The sequence below is a fragment of the Doryrhamphus excisus genome, chromosome 17 (assembly GCF_030265055.1).
Source record: "Doryrhamphus excisus isolate RoL2022-K1 chromosome 17, RoL_Dexc_1.0, whole genome shotgun sequence".
Taxonomy (NCBI): Eukaryota; Metazoa; Chordata; class Actinopteri; order Syngnathiformes; family Syngnathidae; genus Doryrhamphus; species Doryrhamphus excisus.
The window spans coordinates 14,571,093-14,585,263 of NC_080482.1; the positions used below are offsets into that span (position 1 = coordinate 14,571,093).

The 14,171-nt window shown below is 44.5% G+C and overlaps 1 protein-coding gene across 2 annotated transcripts in view; it reads left to right on the plus strand.

Moving 5' to 3' along the window:
- Nucleotides 1-12,593, plus strand: part of mc5ra (melanocortin 5a receptor) — a 30,727-nt gene extending 18,134 nt beyond the window's left edge. For both annotated transcript variants that reach the window (XM_058053880.1, XM_058053878.1), the window contains exons 4-5: nt 2,727-2,915; nt 11,470-12,593. In XM_058053880.1, coding sequence (XP_057909863.1) covers nt 2,727-2,915; nt 11,470-12,061 — 781 coding nt within the window. In that variant the 3' untranslated portion in view covers nt 12,062-12,593. The remainder of the gene's footprint in view (nt 1-2,726; nt 2,916-11,469) is intronic.
- Nucleotides 12,594-14,171: the final 1,578 nt, after the last annotated feature.

Below are 14,171 nucleotides of genomic sequence, written 5' to 3' on the forward strand. Positions count from 1 at the left end.
TTGCATTTCAAAACCTGTATTTGTACTGTTTCTCATTGTTATTGAGAGGAGAAGTGCTTATTGGGATACAATAATAACACCTCATCATGTTCACGAACATGAAGATAAAACTGGCCCTTCACCCGTCCATGGTAAGGTTAATAGTACTACATTATAATATTAATATATTACAGTAATACTAACATAACTTATGTTCATTGTGCAAATGAAAGAGCACACGTTTTTATCAGCCACAAGAAAACAAGAGCCGATGAGGCCCTTGTTGACATGGATGTCAAAGATAAAGCATAGTGGAGATGTATCAAAAAAGAGGAATCGCCTCAAACCAAAAATTAAGAAAAAATTATTATTGAATAAAAATCAATGAAATCTCCCATATTCTGTCCAAGTTCCACAAGCATCCATCTTCCTAGTTACACAAGCACTTTCCCTGAGCCCATGCCAGCTAGGTGACATATAACCATGATGAAGCTAGCCATAGCACATGATACATGGCATTTATGGACAAGAAAACATTCAGTATTTTATATGTACTGTATATGTTATCTTACACTTTGTAGATTAATCATATGGTTATACAAATTTTTGTAGTACATAATCATTTCCAAGAGCCAAAACAGATCAGCATTCAATGCATCACACATGAAGATCCAGCCGCCTGTAATTGTATCCAAGGCCAGCAGGTGGTGTCGTGTGCACATGAAGCTTCAAGAAATGAATCCATTCTCCAACCAGTTGACTGAAATGGTCCGAAGCCTCATGGGGCTTCATGTCGCCATCACTAATAAACACTGTTGATGAAAAGTTTAAAAGCACACACTTTAAAAGGCACAATCTTGGCATAAATGTGATATTGTGTCAAGTGTTCACACCGGCATGATCTTTTGATAGCAAAGGCAAACAGCATGCTCTCTTTGAACGCACTGGGATTGGTGAGCTGCATAAGCAAGCTGAGGATGGACACAGTAAGACAGTCATTTGAAACTTCAGGTCTTCAAAGGCATCATCTTCTTCAAGGCCACAAAATCACCCATTCCACCAGACATGGTGGAAGAAATGTTTATCATGTTACTGGCATGACAAAGAGATCCCACCTGAGATGTTTTCCACATGGCACAGTGAAGGAGGCGCCATCATGATTCTTCAATGGGACATAAGAGCGTCAGATTGTGCAGGGGCGTCAAAAGACATAGCAAATGAAATGTGCAGATGTTGCATCAGTCATGAAGGGACATCCCTCAAGTCCGCTTGGGCATCTCTGTGTGGAGTTTGCATGCTAGGTTAATTAGCCACTCCAAATTGTCCAGGTATGAATGTGAGTGTGAATGGTTGTTTGTCTATATGTGCCCTGTGATTGGCTCACCACCAGCCCAGGGTGTACCCCGCCTTTTTGCATAGCATACCCGCAACCCTCCCTCATAAACCCACCACCTACGGGGGCAAGCATAAGGGTCCGGTGCATTGTGTGTTGGATGGCAGTCAAGGGCAGGTGCCTGGGCGACCTGGTCTTCGGCAGCCAAATCTGGTTCTTGGGACATGGAATGTCACTTCTCTGGTGGGGAAAGAACCTTAACTTGTGCGAGAGGTTGAGATATTCCACTAGACATAGTCGGACTCACCTCGACCCACAGTTTGGGTTCCAGAACCAAACTCCTTGAGAGGGGCTGGACCTTGTTCTACTCTGGAGTTGCTGCAAGGGAGAGGCGGCGATCTGGTGTAGGCTTATTAATGGCCCCCCGGCTTGGTGCCTCTGTGTTGGAGTCAGCCCTGGTGAACGAGAGGGTCATTTCCCTACACCTTTGGGCTCCATCAGGGGGGTGCTAGAGAGCACCCCAGCTGGTGACTGCCAGTGATTAGATGGCGGGAGAGGATGCTGACAGACCTGGAAGACCCAAACGTTTAGTGAGGGTGTGCTGGGAACGTCTGGCAGAGTCTTTTGTTCGTCGAGTCTTCAACTCTCACCTCCGGCAGAGCTTCACCTGCAATCACGGGGGAGGACCGGGATATTGAGTCAGAATGGGCCATATTCCGTGCCGCCATTGCTGAGGCAGCTGACCGGAGCTGTGGCCGCAAGTGAGGCCATGGAGCACGACTTTCGGTCGGCCTCAAAAAGGTTTTGGCAAACCATCCGGCGCCTCAGAAAAGGGAAGCAGTGCCCTGTCCACACTGTTTACAGTGGAGACGGGGGCCTGCTGACCTCGACTGGGCCCTTCTCAATCCCACTGACATACCTTCCATAGAGCAAGCAGAGTCTGAGGACACATATGTGGACAGTGCCATTGCCGTGGCTGAGGTATCTGGGTTGGTCAAAACGCTCCTCAGTAGCAAAGCTCCGGGGGTGGACGAGTTCCGCCCAGAATTCCTCAAGGTTCTGGATGTTGAGGGAATGACTTGGCTGGCGCGTCTCTTCAACATTGCGTGGAAGTCAGGAACAGTACCTTTGGATTGGCAGACCGGGGTGGTGGTCCCCTTTTTCAAGAAGGGTGACCGGAGGGTGTGTTCCAACTATAGGGGGATCACACTCCTCAGCCTCCCTGGGAAAGTCTATTCCAGGGAGCTGGAGAGAAGGGTACGACCGTTGGTCGAACCTTTGTTACACGAGGTTGACACACGTATATCGGTAAATAACTGGTAAGGACAGGTTTTCCTGATACAGTATTTCATACACTTCTATTCCGAGAACAAAACACTTCATGGTGAAAGTTTTCCTTGTGTTGTTTTTCCAGTTTGGCTGTAGCTGACATGCTAGTGAGCGTGTCCAACGCCTGGGAAACGGTGGTGATTTACCTGCTCAACAACAAACAGCTGGTGGTGGAGGAGCACTTCATCCGACACATGGACAACGTGTTTGACTCCATGATCTGCATCTCTGTGGTTGCATCCATGTGCAGTCTGGTGGCCATTGCTGTGGACAGGTAACCTTCCATGTCAATCATTGCTACCATCCAGGGCTTCTGTAGCCAGAACTTTCAAACTAACTTTCAATGTTGGTGAAAAGGTTGGGTGGGGAATCATCGGCTCTCTGGGTGATCTTGGGGGCACTTGTCTGGTGCTCCGCTTGCTACTGGTGACTGGTGACCTGGCTGGTCCAGTGACGAATTTAAGCTATGCAAAAATGATAATACAGGTTATACAATTATTAACAACACTTTTACATTTCAGATTTTGATTTCCATAAATGTTCCTTTTTTATGATTGGATGTAATTATTTAAGTCAACTTTTTAAAATGTAAAATATGTAAATACAGGGGTTCCAAATGTTTTTCCACAGAGGGCCTGTTGGCAAATAATGCAACACGAACACCTCTGCAGTTGTAGGAAAGGGGGTCCCTGTGTTTTTTTAATACAGCACTTATATAGACCTCATGAACAATAACAATGACGTGGATTTCCAGAATTCAGTCCCGATCTGGTCATGTCTCCTGACTGGACCTAAGTATTTTGGCAGAACATCTTGGACTCCAAACTAAGGATCGACCGATATGGTTTGTTTGTGTTGTGATTCAACAGTGGGGGCGGGGTACCGCGACCACGTGTGTTGCGGGGTCCTCTGCGGCCGGGGCAACACAAAGCTGCCTGACTGTAAATCATGCGGTGGAAAAATACATCGCCGAACCCACGCGCGTATCGACCGATACAAGGAAAATACGCAAATATCAGCCCGATATATCGGCCGGCCGATGTATCAGTCGATCCTTACTCCAAACACATCCGAAAACATCTTGTGTAACAATCAGGTCACGTTGGCCTCCCCAAATCACGTAGCCCTCTTAAGTTCAACTAGAGTTTACCAAAAAGAAAATTCATATGCAATGTACAAAAGAGTAGTCATTTTACAATATATTCCCCCCTTTTGGGGGTACCAAACCTTACTACTGGCAATGCGAACCAGACTCCTGCCCCGTTTGTACAAGGACCGGATAGCACGTAGTAGCGCGCCACCAATCCCGTACTCCTCCGGTCCCTCCGGTCACCCTTCTTGAAAAAGGGGGACCACCACCCCGGTCTGCCAATCCAAAGGTACTGTTCCCGACTTCCACGCAATTTTGAAGAGACCGCCAGCCAAGACATTCCCTCAGCATCCAGAGCCTTGAGGAATTCTGGGCGGAACTCGTCCACCCCTGGAGCTTTGCCACTGAGGAGCGTTTTGACCACCCCATACACCTCAGCCACGGTGATGGCACTGTCCACATATGTGTCCTCAGACTCTGCTTCCTCTGTGGAAGGTATGTCAGTGGGATTGAGAAGGGCCTCAAAGTATTCCTTCCACCGTCCGACTACATCCCCATTCCAGGTCAGCAGGCCCCCGTCTCCACTGTAAACAGTGTGGACAGGGCACTGCTTCCCTTTTCTGAGGCGCCGGATGGTTTGCCAGCTGTTTCCGGAGTCCCCACAAGCCATCCATGATCGATAGGACTCCTTCTTCAGCTTGACGGCGGCCCTGACCTCTGGTGTCCACCATCGAGTTCGGGGCCTTCTGCCATGATTAGCACCGACAGCCTTGCGGCCGCAACTCCAGTCAGCCGCCTCAGCAATGGAGGCACGGAATATGACCCATTTGGACTCAATATCCCGGTCCTCCCCCGGGATGCAGGTGAACGTCTGCCGGAGGTGAGAGTTGTAGACTCGACGAACGGGAGACTCTGCCAGACGTTCCCAGCACACCCTCACTAAACGTTTGGGTCTTCCAGGTCTTTCCAGCATCCTCCCAATCCAACTCATCACCAGGTGGTGATCAGTTGACAGCTCAGCCCCTCTTCACCCGTGTGTCCAGAACATGCGGACGCCGGTCTGATGATACGACTACAAAGTCGATCATAGACCTGCGGCCTAGGGTGTCCTGGTGCCAAGTGCACTTATGGACATCCCAGTGTTCGAACATGGTGTTAGTTATGGCCAAACAGTGGTTCGCACAGAAGTCCAGTAACATCACACCGCACAGGTTCAAATCAGGGAGGCCCTTCTTCCCAATCACGCCCCTCCAGGTCACACTGTCATTACCCACATGGGCGTTGAAGTCTCCCAGTAGAACGACGGCGTCACCAGCTGGGGTGCTCTCCAGCACCTCCCTGATGGACTCCAAGAAACTGCAGTTTGGCGCGTACGCGGTTGGCTGACTCCAACACAGAGGCACCAAGCCAGGGGGCTATTAATAAGCCCACACCAGCTCGCCGCCTCTCCCCTGCAGCAACTCCAGAGTAGAACAAGGTCCAGCCCCTCTTGAGGAGTTTGGTTCCAGAACCCAAACTGTGGGTCGAGGTGAGTTCGACTATGTGTAGTCGGAATATCTCAACCTCTCGCACAAGTTCAGGTTCTTTCCCCACCAGAGACGTGACATTCCATGTCCCAAGACTTGGCCGCCGAAGATCAGGTCGCCCAGGCACCCGGTCTTGACCGCCAACCAACACACAATGCACCGGACCCTTTTGCTTGCCGCCGTAGGTGGTGGGTCTACGAGGGGGAGATCACGTGTGGCTTCTTCGGGCTGGGCCTGGCCGGGCCCCACAGGTGAAGGCCCCACCACCAGGCGCTCGCCTGCGAGCCTCTCCCCCGGGCCTGGCTCCAGGGTAAGGCCCCGGTATCCCACATCTGGGCGAGGTACAGTTCCTCCTCTTGATTTTGTTCATAAGGGTCCTCTGGTCTGTCCCGTCACCTCGGACCTGTTTGCCTTGGGAGACCCTACCAGGGTCATATAGCCCCAGACAACATAGCTCCTCGGATACTCGGGCACTGAAACCCCTCCACCACGACACGGTGGTGATTCACGGAGGAGTAACTGGCAGGTACAAGACTGGCAGGTACTTAGAGGTAATGCTAAAAGCTAGAAAGCAAGGATGGCATTAGGGACAATCTGGCAACAAGTCACACCAGCTGCCATGCTTGAGAGGCCGAACAAGGCAGCAGGTGTGTGCATGTGTGGACCGCCTCCTTCCAGCCAGAAGTGGGCTGCAACAAAAGGACAAAAAGCAGCAACAAAGTGATAACACAGATCATGACAATTGTGACTTTATTCACATAATATTTTGACTTTATTTTTGGTTTTTATTCCACCTTTTTCTGCAACCTAATCTTCTGAAAATATATTTGTTGTTTTCTGTGTTTCTTACAATATTAAGTATTTTAACTCAATCGCTACCAAAGACATATTTATACTTTCTCCCTAAACCAAATGCCTAAAAATGTGCTGATTTTTCCATGTTTGCTGCTGTTGTTGTTTTTGTTGTCCAATGAAAAACAGTAAATGGCCTGTCCGGCCCACACTTTGGACACCCTTGGTATATTTGATATGTGTATATAGAGAAAAAAGACGGTCTTGTTTATTCAGTAAAGGAGATTGAGGTAATTAATTGATGAATGAACGGGTTAAGTAGATATTAATACATTATATATTGGTACAAAAAATTTGGGCACCTTTGATGATTAAGCTCTCATAATTAATTAATTTTTCCTTTTTAAATCACTGGTTGTTGGGATCAGAAATTCGAGTTAAATATACACTGCAAAAAAGGACTGGACAAATATAAGATAAAAAAGACTAGATTTTGGGAAGAAACAACTTAAGACTAGTGAAATTATCTGTAAATTAATATTTCTTGAATTAAGCTTTCCATACCTAAACATACTTTTAAGCTGCAAATACATATAAATATAAATTTATATGTACATATAAATATATAATATTTTATATATAAATAATATATAAAATATATAATATAAATATAAAGTCGGGGATTGAACCACCACCACCCGTGACTCTAGCGAGGATAAGCAGCATAGAAGATGGATGGATAGACATTATACAGGAAAAAATTATATATTATATTATATTATATTATATTATATTATATTATATTATATTATATTATATTATATTATATTATATTATATTATATTATATTATATTATATTATATTATATTATATTATATTATATTATATTATATTAGGCTCTGGATGTTGAGGGACTGTCTTGGCTGACACATCTCTTCAACATTGCATGGAAGTCGGGAACAGTACCTTTGGATTGGCAGACCGGGGTGGTGGTCCCCCTTTTCAAGAAGGGTGACCGGAGGGTGTGTTCCAACTATAGGGGGATCACACTCCTCAGCCTCCCTGGGAAAGTCTATTCCAGGGTGCTGGAGAGAAGGGTACGACCGTTGGTCGAACCTCTGATACAAGAGGTCCAATGCGGTTTTCGTCCTGGTCGTGGAACACTGGACCAGCTCTACACCCTCACGAGGGTGTTTGAGGGTGCATGGGAGTTTGCCCAACCAGTCTACATGTGCTTTGTGGATCTGGAAAAGGCATTCGACCGTGTCACTCGTAGCGTCCTTTGGGGGGTGCTCCGGGAGTACGGCATTGGTGGCGCGTTACTACGTGCTATCCGGTCCTTGTACAAATGGGGCAGGAGTCTGGTTGGCATTGCCAGTAGTAAGTCCAGCCTGTTTCCGGTAAACGTTGGTCTCCGCCAAGGCTGCCCTTTGTCACCGATTCTGTTCACAATTTTCATGGACAGAATTTCTAGGCGCAGCCAAGGTGTTGAGGGAGTCCGGTTCGGGGGCCTTAGAATCTCATCTCTGCTATTTGCAGATGATGTGGTTCTTATGGCCTCTTCGGGCTGCGACCTTCAGCGTTTACTGGGACGGTTTGCATCGGAGTGTGAAGCGTCTGGGATGAGACTCAGTACCTCCCAATCACAGGCCATGGTTCTCAGTCGGAAAAGGGTGGAGTGCTCCCTCCGGGTTGGGAATGAGGTCCTGCCCCAGGTGGAGGAGTTTAAGTATCTCGGGGTCTTGTTCACGAGTGAGGGAAAGTGGGAGCGTGAGGTCGACAGACGGATCGGTGCAGCCTTGGCAGTAATGCGGTCGCTGTACCGGACCGTCGTGGTGAAAAGAGAGCTGAGCCGGAAGGCAAAGATCTCAATTTACCGGTGGATCTATGTTCCCACCCTCACCTATGGTCATGAGCTTTGGGTCATGACCCAAAGAATGAGATGGCGGATACAGGCGGCTGAAATGAGTTTCCTCCGTAGGGTAGCTGGACTCACCCTAAGAGATAGGGTGAGGAGCTCAGTCATCCGGGAGGGGCTCAGAGTAGAGCTGCTTCTCCTTCACATCGAGAGGAGTCAGTTGAGGTGGCTTGGGCATCTAGTCCGGATGCCTCTGGGACGCCTCCCTGGTGAGGTGTTCCGGGCATGCCCAGCCGGGAAAAGGCCCAGGAGCTGGAGGAGGTGGCCGGGGACCAGGAAGTCTGGGCTTCCCTACTAAGACTGCTGCCCCCGCGACCCGGATAAGCGGAGGAAAATGGATGGATGAATGGATGGATATATTATATTATATTATATTATATTATATTATATTATATTATATTATATTATATTATATTATATTATATTATATTATATTATATTATATTATATTATATTATATTATATTATATTATATTATATTATATTATATTATATTATATTATATTATATTATTTATTGGGAAAAAATACTAGTGACATGATCTTTCGTGCAGCTAGTTAATTTTTCTTGATAAAAAATCAAAAGCAAAAATGAAATGACATATTAGTGAAAAATGAACAAGCAGTATTCTGAAACTGACTGATCTTGAAATAATCCCAAATTTATTTTACAAGTATGCCAAAAAGTCTGCTGGTTCCAGGAATATATGGAAATATTAACTGAAGCTCGTAAAATCCCAACCAGAAGTGCTCATTCGATAAGATGGTAAATGCTGTTCCACCTCCAAGGCTCTCAAAGCACTTTGACACATTTAGCTACTGATGATGCAACATCAGGACCAACTGGGGCTTCACTATCTGGCCCAAAGATACTGTACTTCCACATTATTACCGCAAGATCAAACCCGCAACTTTCATGTTAGTGGACGACCATTCTACCGCCCCATCATCAATATTTATTTTCTTAAAACAGAATACCACGTTGCTCTAGAAAATCTGTCAATTAGTCATTGGTCGATATTCGTCATCAAAAATGGTTTATCCCAGGCTCACACTGAATCTGCTCCGGTCCTGATCCAGTCCAGTTTTCCCCAAAGTGCTACTTACAACGACTCCAGTAAACGAGCTCCGCTCCGACTGCAGCAAGCTCAGATCCGGCTGTGGCAGCTTAACCAAACAATGCTCCGGTCTATGAAAAAAAGTTAAGACCCCAAACAGATTCTTACCATTCTGCCATACGACCACCGGAGACAGAGCTGCAACGCACACGGCTGGAGTGGGAGCCTACAACAGGGATTTCAACCTCAACCAGCCGCGACGGATTAAGTGTGAGCCATTCACAGTTTGGTGTGTTCAAACATTGCCCTTTAGCACTTTAGCACAATGTGAATTGTTGTTGAATCTTATAACATTTATTTTTATTTATTTTTATTTATTGGGAAAAACAAAATAACTTATTTGGATAGGTATTTGCTAAATTTTAACATTTCTGAACTAGTCAAAAAGTGTCCCTCAGTATATCATATACACTGCAAATTATTTGCCATTTGCCATTTGATTTAAAATCATATTTGGTAATGGTAATGGTATTGGTTTAATTTCATTTGAACATGCATCAGATTACAATTGAATGCATCCCATAATCAGTTCACAGTTCCACATGTCCAAAAGGAGTAGGAAGAAGCAAAGCTTATTAAATCCTACCCCTCCATCTGGTACTTTTACAATCACTAACTGTTACATTTGTTCACTTCCTGCTTTCCATAATACAGTTTAAGCTTTTTTTTTTTATTTTTTAATAATGTACCTCGTACTGAAGTACGCGGTGATATGAGCATCCAATGCCATAATGTGTACCATAGTGCGTGTCAATATAGTGATATATATAGCACATCATGACTGGTTCAAGACTCTTCATCCTTGTATTTAGCAAACATCAACTGCTTGTATTGTTTCTTGAATTGGCTCATCGTTGTGCATTGTTTGAGGTCCTTACTCAATCCATTCCATAGTTTGATTCCACATACTGAAATGCTATGGCTAGCATAACGTAGTCCTAGCATAGAAGTGTTTCAAATGTACTTCTTCCCTGAGATCATATTTCTCCTCTCTTGTAGAGAAGTATTGGATGACATTTTTAGCTAATTGGTTGTTTTTAGCCTTATGCATTATTTTAGCTGTTTGAAGATGAACTATATCAGCAAGTTGAAGTATTTGTGATTTTAGAAATAAGGAGTTAGTATGTTCTCTGTAGGCGGCATTATGAATTATCCTTACTGACCTTTTTTGCAGTACATTTAGCGAGTGAAGATTGCTTTTATAGTTATTATCCCATATTTCCACACAATAAGTAAGATATGGTAGAACCAGAGAGCAATAAAGAGTGTGGAGTGATTTCTGATTGAGAACAAATTTTGCTTTGTTCAATACTGAAATATTTCTGGCCACCTTATGTTGTATATTTGTAATATGAGGTTTCCAGCTCATATTTTCATCTATTGTGATCCCCAGAAATGTATTTTCCTTCACCCTTTCAATGTCCACACCGTCTATTTGTATTTGCTGGTCCGTGTCCTTTCTGCTGTTAGCAAACAGCATGATTTTAGTTTTATTTAGGTTCAAGGACAATCTATTATCATCAAACCATCTTTTTAGTGTGACCATTTCTTCTCTGACCTTTCTAATGATTTCGTCTGTACTTCATTCCACTTCTCATCCATCACCGTGTTTGTCTGCTATATGATATATTTAACTGAAATGGCTGATCCCAACAACCAGTCATTTATAAAGGAAAATCTTGAAAAGCATCAGGGGTGTCCAACTCTTTCATACCACTGTAGATTTCTAGAGTGGTCTAGATTGTCTAGATCAGGGGTGGGCAAACTTTTTGACTCGCGGGCCGCATTGATATAACAAAATTTCCGTGGGGGGCAGACTATATATTTTACACGTAACAGTCCACCTGGTATTATTGTATCTGTAAAATTGTCATGCAATCTGCTATTATTATTTATTATTTTATATTTAAATATTTTAAAAATAATAAAATATTATAATAATTAAAATAAAATTAAAATAATAATTATTATATTATCATTATGTAAAATATGCAAATATAACAATATTATTATATATAATTAATATAATAATTAGCATTAATATAATAAATATAATAATCATAATAGTTATAATAATAATATAATAATTATTATTTTAGTTTTTATTATTATTATGTGCTTGTGTCTCTTTTTTCAGGAGCACTTTGTAAACAACAGACCATGTCAAAAAACAAAATTGATAAAACCATCAAAAGGTTGGCTCAGGCCATGATGCCAGGTTGTATGTTGAGTTTAAATTAAATACTTTGGAAAGATTGGGCGGGCCGTATTCAAACACTTGGCGGGCCGGATGTGGCCCCCGGGCCGTAGTTTGCCCACCCCTGGTCTAGATTGTTGTTTTCCACCGTCTTGACCAATGACGTGAAAAAGCGAATCATCTGCAGGTACATCACCATCTTCTACGCACTGAGGTACCACAACATCATGACAGTGAGGCGAGCTGGCTGCATCATCGGGGGGATCTGGACCTTCTGCACGGGCTGCGGGATCATCTTCATCATCTACTCGGACACCACCTCTGTCATCATCTGCCTGGTGGCCATGTTCTTCAGCATGCTTCTCATCATGGCCTCCCTTTACAGTCACATGTTCATGCTGGCACGCTCACACGTCAAGCGCATCGCAGCCCTGCCCGGCCACAGCAGCGTCCACCAGCGGACCAGCATGAAGGGCGCCATCACCCTCACCATTCTCCTGGGCATCTTCATCATCTGCTGGGCTCCCTTCTTCCTCCACCTCATCCTCATGATATCCTGCCCAAAGAACGTCTACTGCTTGTGCTTCATGTCCCACTTCAACCTGTACCTCATCCTCATCATGTGCAACTCCGTCATCGACCCGCTCATTTATGCCTTCAGGAGCCAGGAGATGCGCAAAACTTTCAAGGAGCTCTTGTGTTGTTTCAACCTCCGGACCTGCTACACCAACATCTGCACTCTGATCGCTGAGTGGTCAGCGTCAGAGTCCAGTAGTTGACCGGCATTGGAGATTGTATACATACGGTACGTACTTAGATGCAGTAAACTGTGCAGGTACTGATATTAAATCATATTATGATATCATAGAAAACTGTTGGACTGTTCTAAGTGATACATGATTTATCTGGTTCCTCTATCCTCCACTGAATCGGTGTCGTTTGCTTGCTGTGAGGCTCTCAGCGAGGGATGCTCCCATCATTGTTTTATGCTGCCAAGTGAATGAAATCCCTTTTCCGACTGAGACTGAACCATGGCCTCTGATTTGAAGGTGTTGAGTATCATTCCAGAAGCTTCACACTCAGATGCAAACCGTCAAACCGGTACACCACTGGACAACATCTGCCGCAGTTCAGATCGGTGGCAACTTCTTATTGGCCGCGTCTGCACAATCTGAAATGTGTAAAAAGAGCCGGGCAGGGAGAGAAGGGGCTTTTTGCAGCTGTGCTGTTCTAAGACCCGCTTACTAGTAGGCCGACAGGGACTGTTATAAGCCCGGATGTCTGTATTAGGTTTGTGGTGTCAGGAATAAATCTTGGGGAATATTCTATCTTGGTTGGTGTATTGATCTCTTCCACCCTCCACTCGACATTCTCAAGGAACTCGTCTCGAAGTACACGTAGGCCGCGAGTTTCCTTCAATCCTATTCCTGCCCGGTCCAACATGCTCCGCCACAGCCAGGGTCAGCAGCTCTGAGTCGGCTTTCAATTTGTTTTTTACTGAGGACATGATCAATCTTATTGTTGAGATGACAAATTTACAAGAAAACCGTACGAGGACTGGGTGGATGGCGATGACCACGCAAAAAATGAGGACCTATTTAGGGCTTTTGATCCTATCTGGATTATATAAATCAAGACATGAGACAACAAGGAACCTGTGGAACAAGAAAACAGGTCCCACATTTTTTGCAGAGGCAATGGGGCATACCGGATTTGTGCGTATAAATAGGATGTTGCGATATGATGACAAGATACGGAGGCCACGGCGACATCATGAAACGAAGATGTCGCCTATTCTGGAACTGTGGAGGACGTGGAACAGTCTTCTGCCCCGCCCGCTTGTTCAATCTTGGCAGGGAGGTTTTGGATTGATGAGCAGCTCATTTCATTCAAGGGCCGCTTCTCCTTCCGGCAGCACATGGCCTCTAAGCCGGCCAAATACAGCCTTAAAATCTGGGCATTATGGGATGTCAACACATCGCCCTTTCCATCCCTAGAAACTTGTTGTCTACGCAGGCGGGAGAAAAACCTGGCCATGCAGGTAGTGTTATGGTGGTGTGGTTCTCTTGAGGGTCACACCCTCACAACTGATATTCTTTTACATCATTCACCCTGGCTGATTAACTAAAACAAAATGTCCTTGGTTGGAACACTAAGGAAAAACAAGGCCGAGCACTCCTCTCAAGCCTCTTTGCTTTCACCAAAGACAAAGTATTTGGTCTCTTACTGCCCAAAAAAAGGCAAGAACGTGTTTATGCCTAGCACAAAGCACAGGGAACCGCAAGCTGAGGAAGTCAAACTCAAATTATTCTTGACTACAAGAGGTGCAAAGGAGCTGTAGACCACCTGGACCAGGTAAGCACATGTTTTATCTTTATTAGTGCTTTATAACAAACTCTCTTGTCATCAAATATGTCATCTGATTTTTTTTGATAAACTCACACCGCTCATAATAATCATCTCCAAACTATTTAATATTTCTCTGTTCTAATGCAATCTAACATCTTTATATTGTAGCTACTAAGTCGGTTTAGTGATGTGTCGGTCCTGAACGAATCAGCTCTTTGAGCTGGCTCTTTGAAATCAACGACAGGAGCTGACTCAGGAGCTGACTCCTGTGCCGGCCGTAGAGCCGATTCTTTCGTGAGAAATCTTTAATAATAATCCTTTCTGTATGTTCTTAAATAAGCTTTTTTACTCACAAATGTTTAGAATTTATATGGTAATGGTAATGGTTTTATTTAATTTGAACATGCATCAGATTACAATTGAGTGCATCCCATAATCAGTTCACAGTTCCACATGTCCAAAAGGAGTAGGAAGAAGCAAAGCTTATTAAATCCTACCCCTCCATCTGGTACTTTTACAATCACTAACTGTTACATTTGT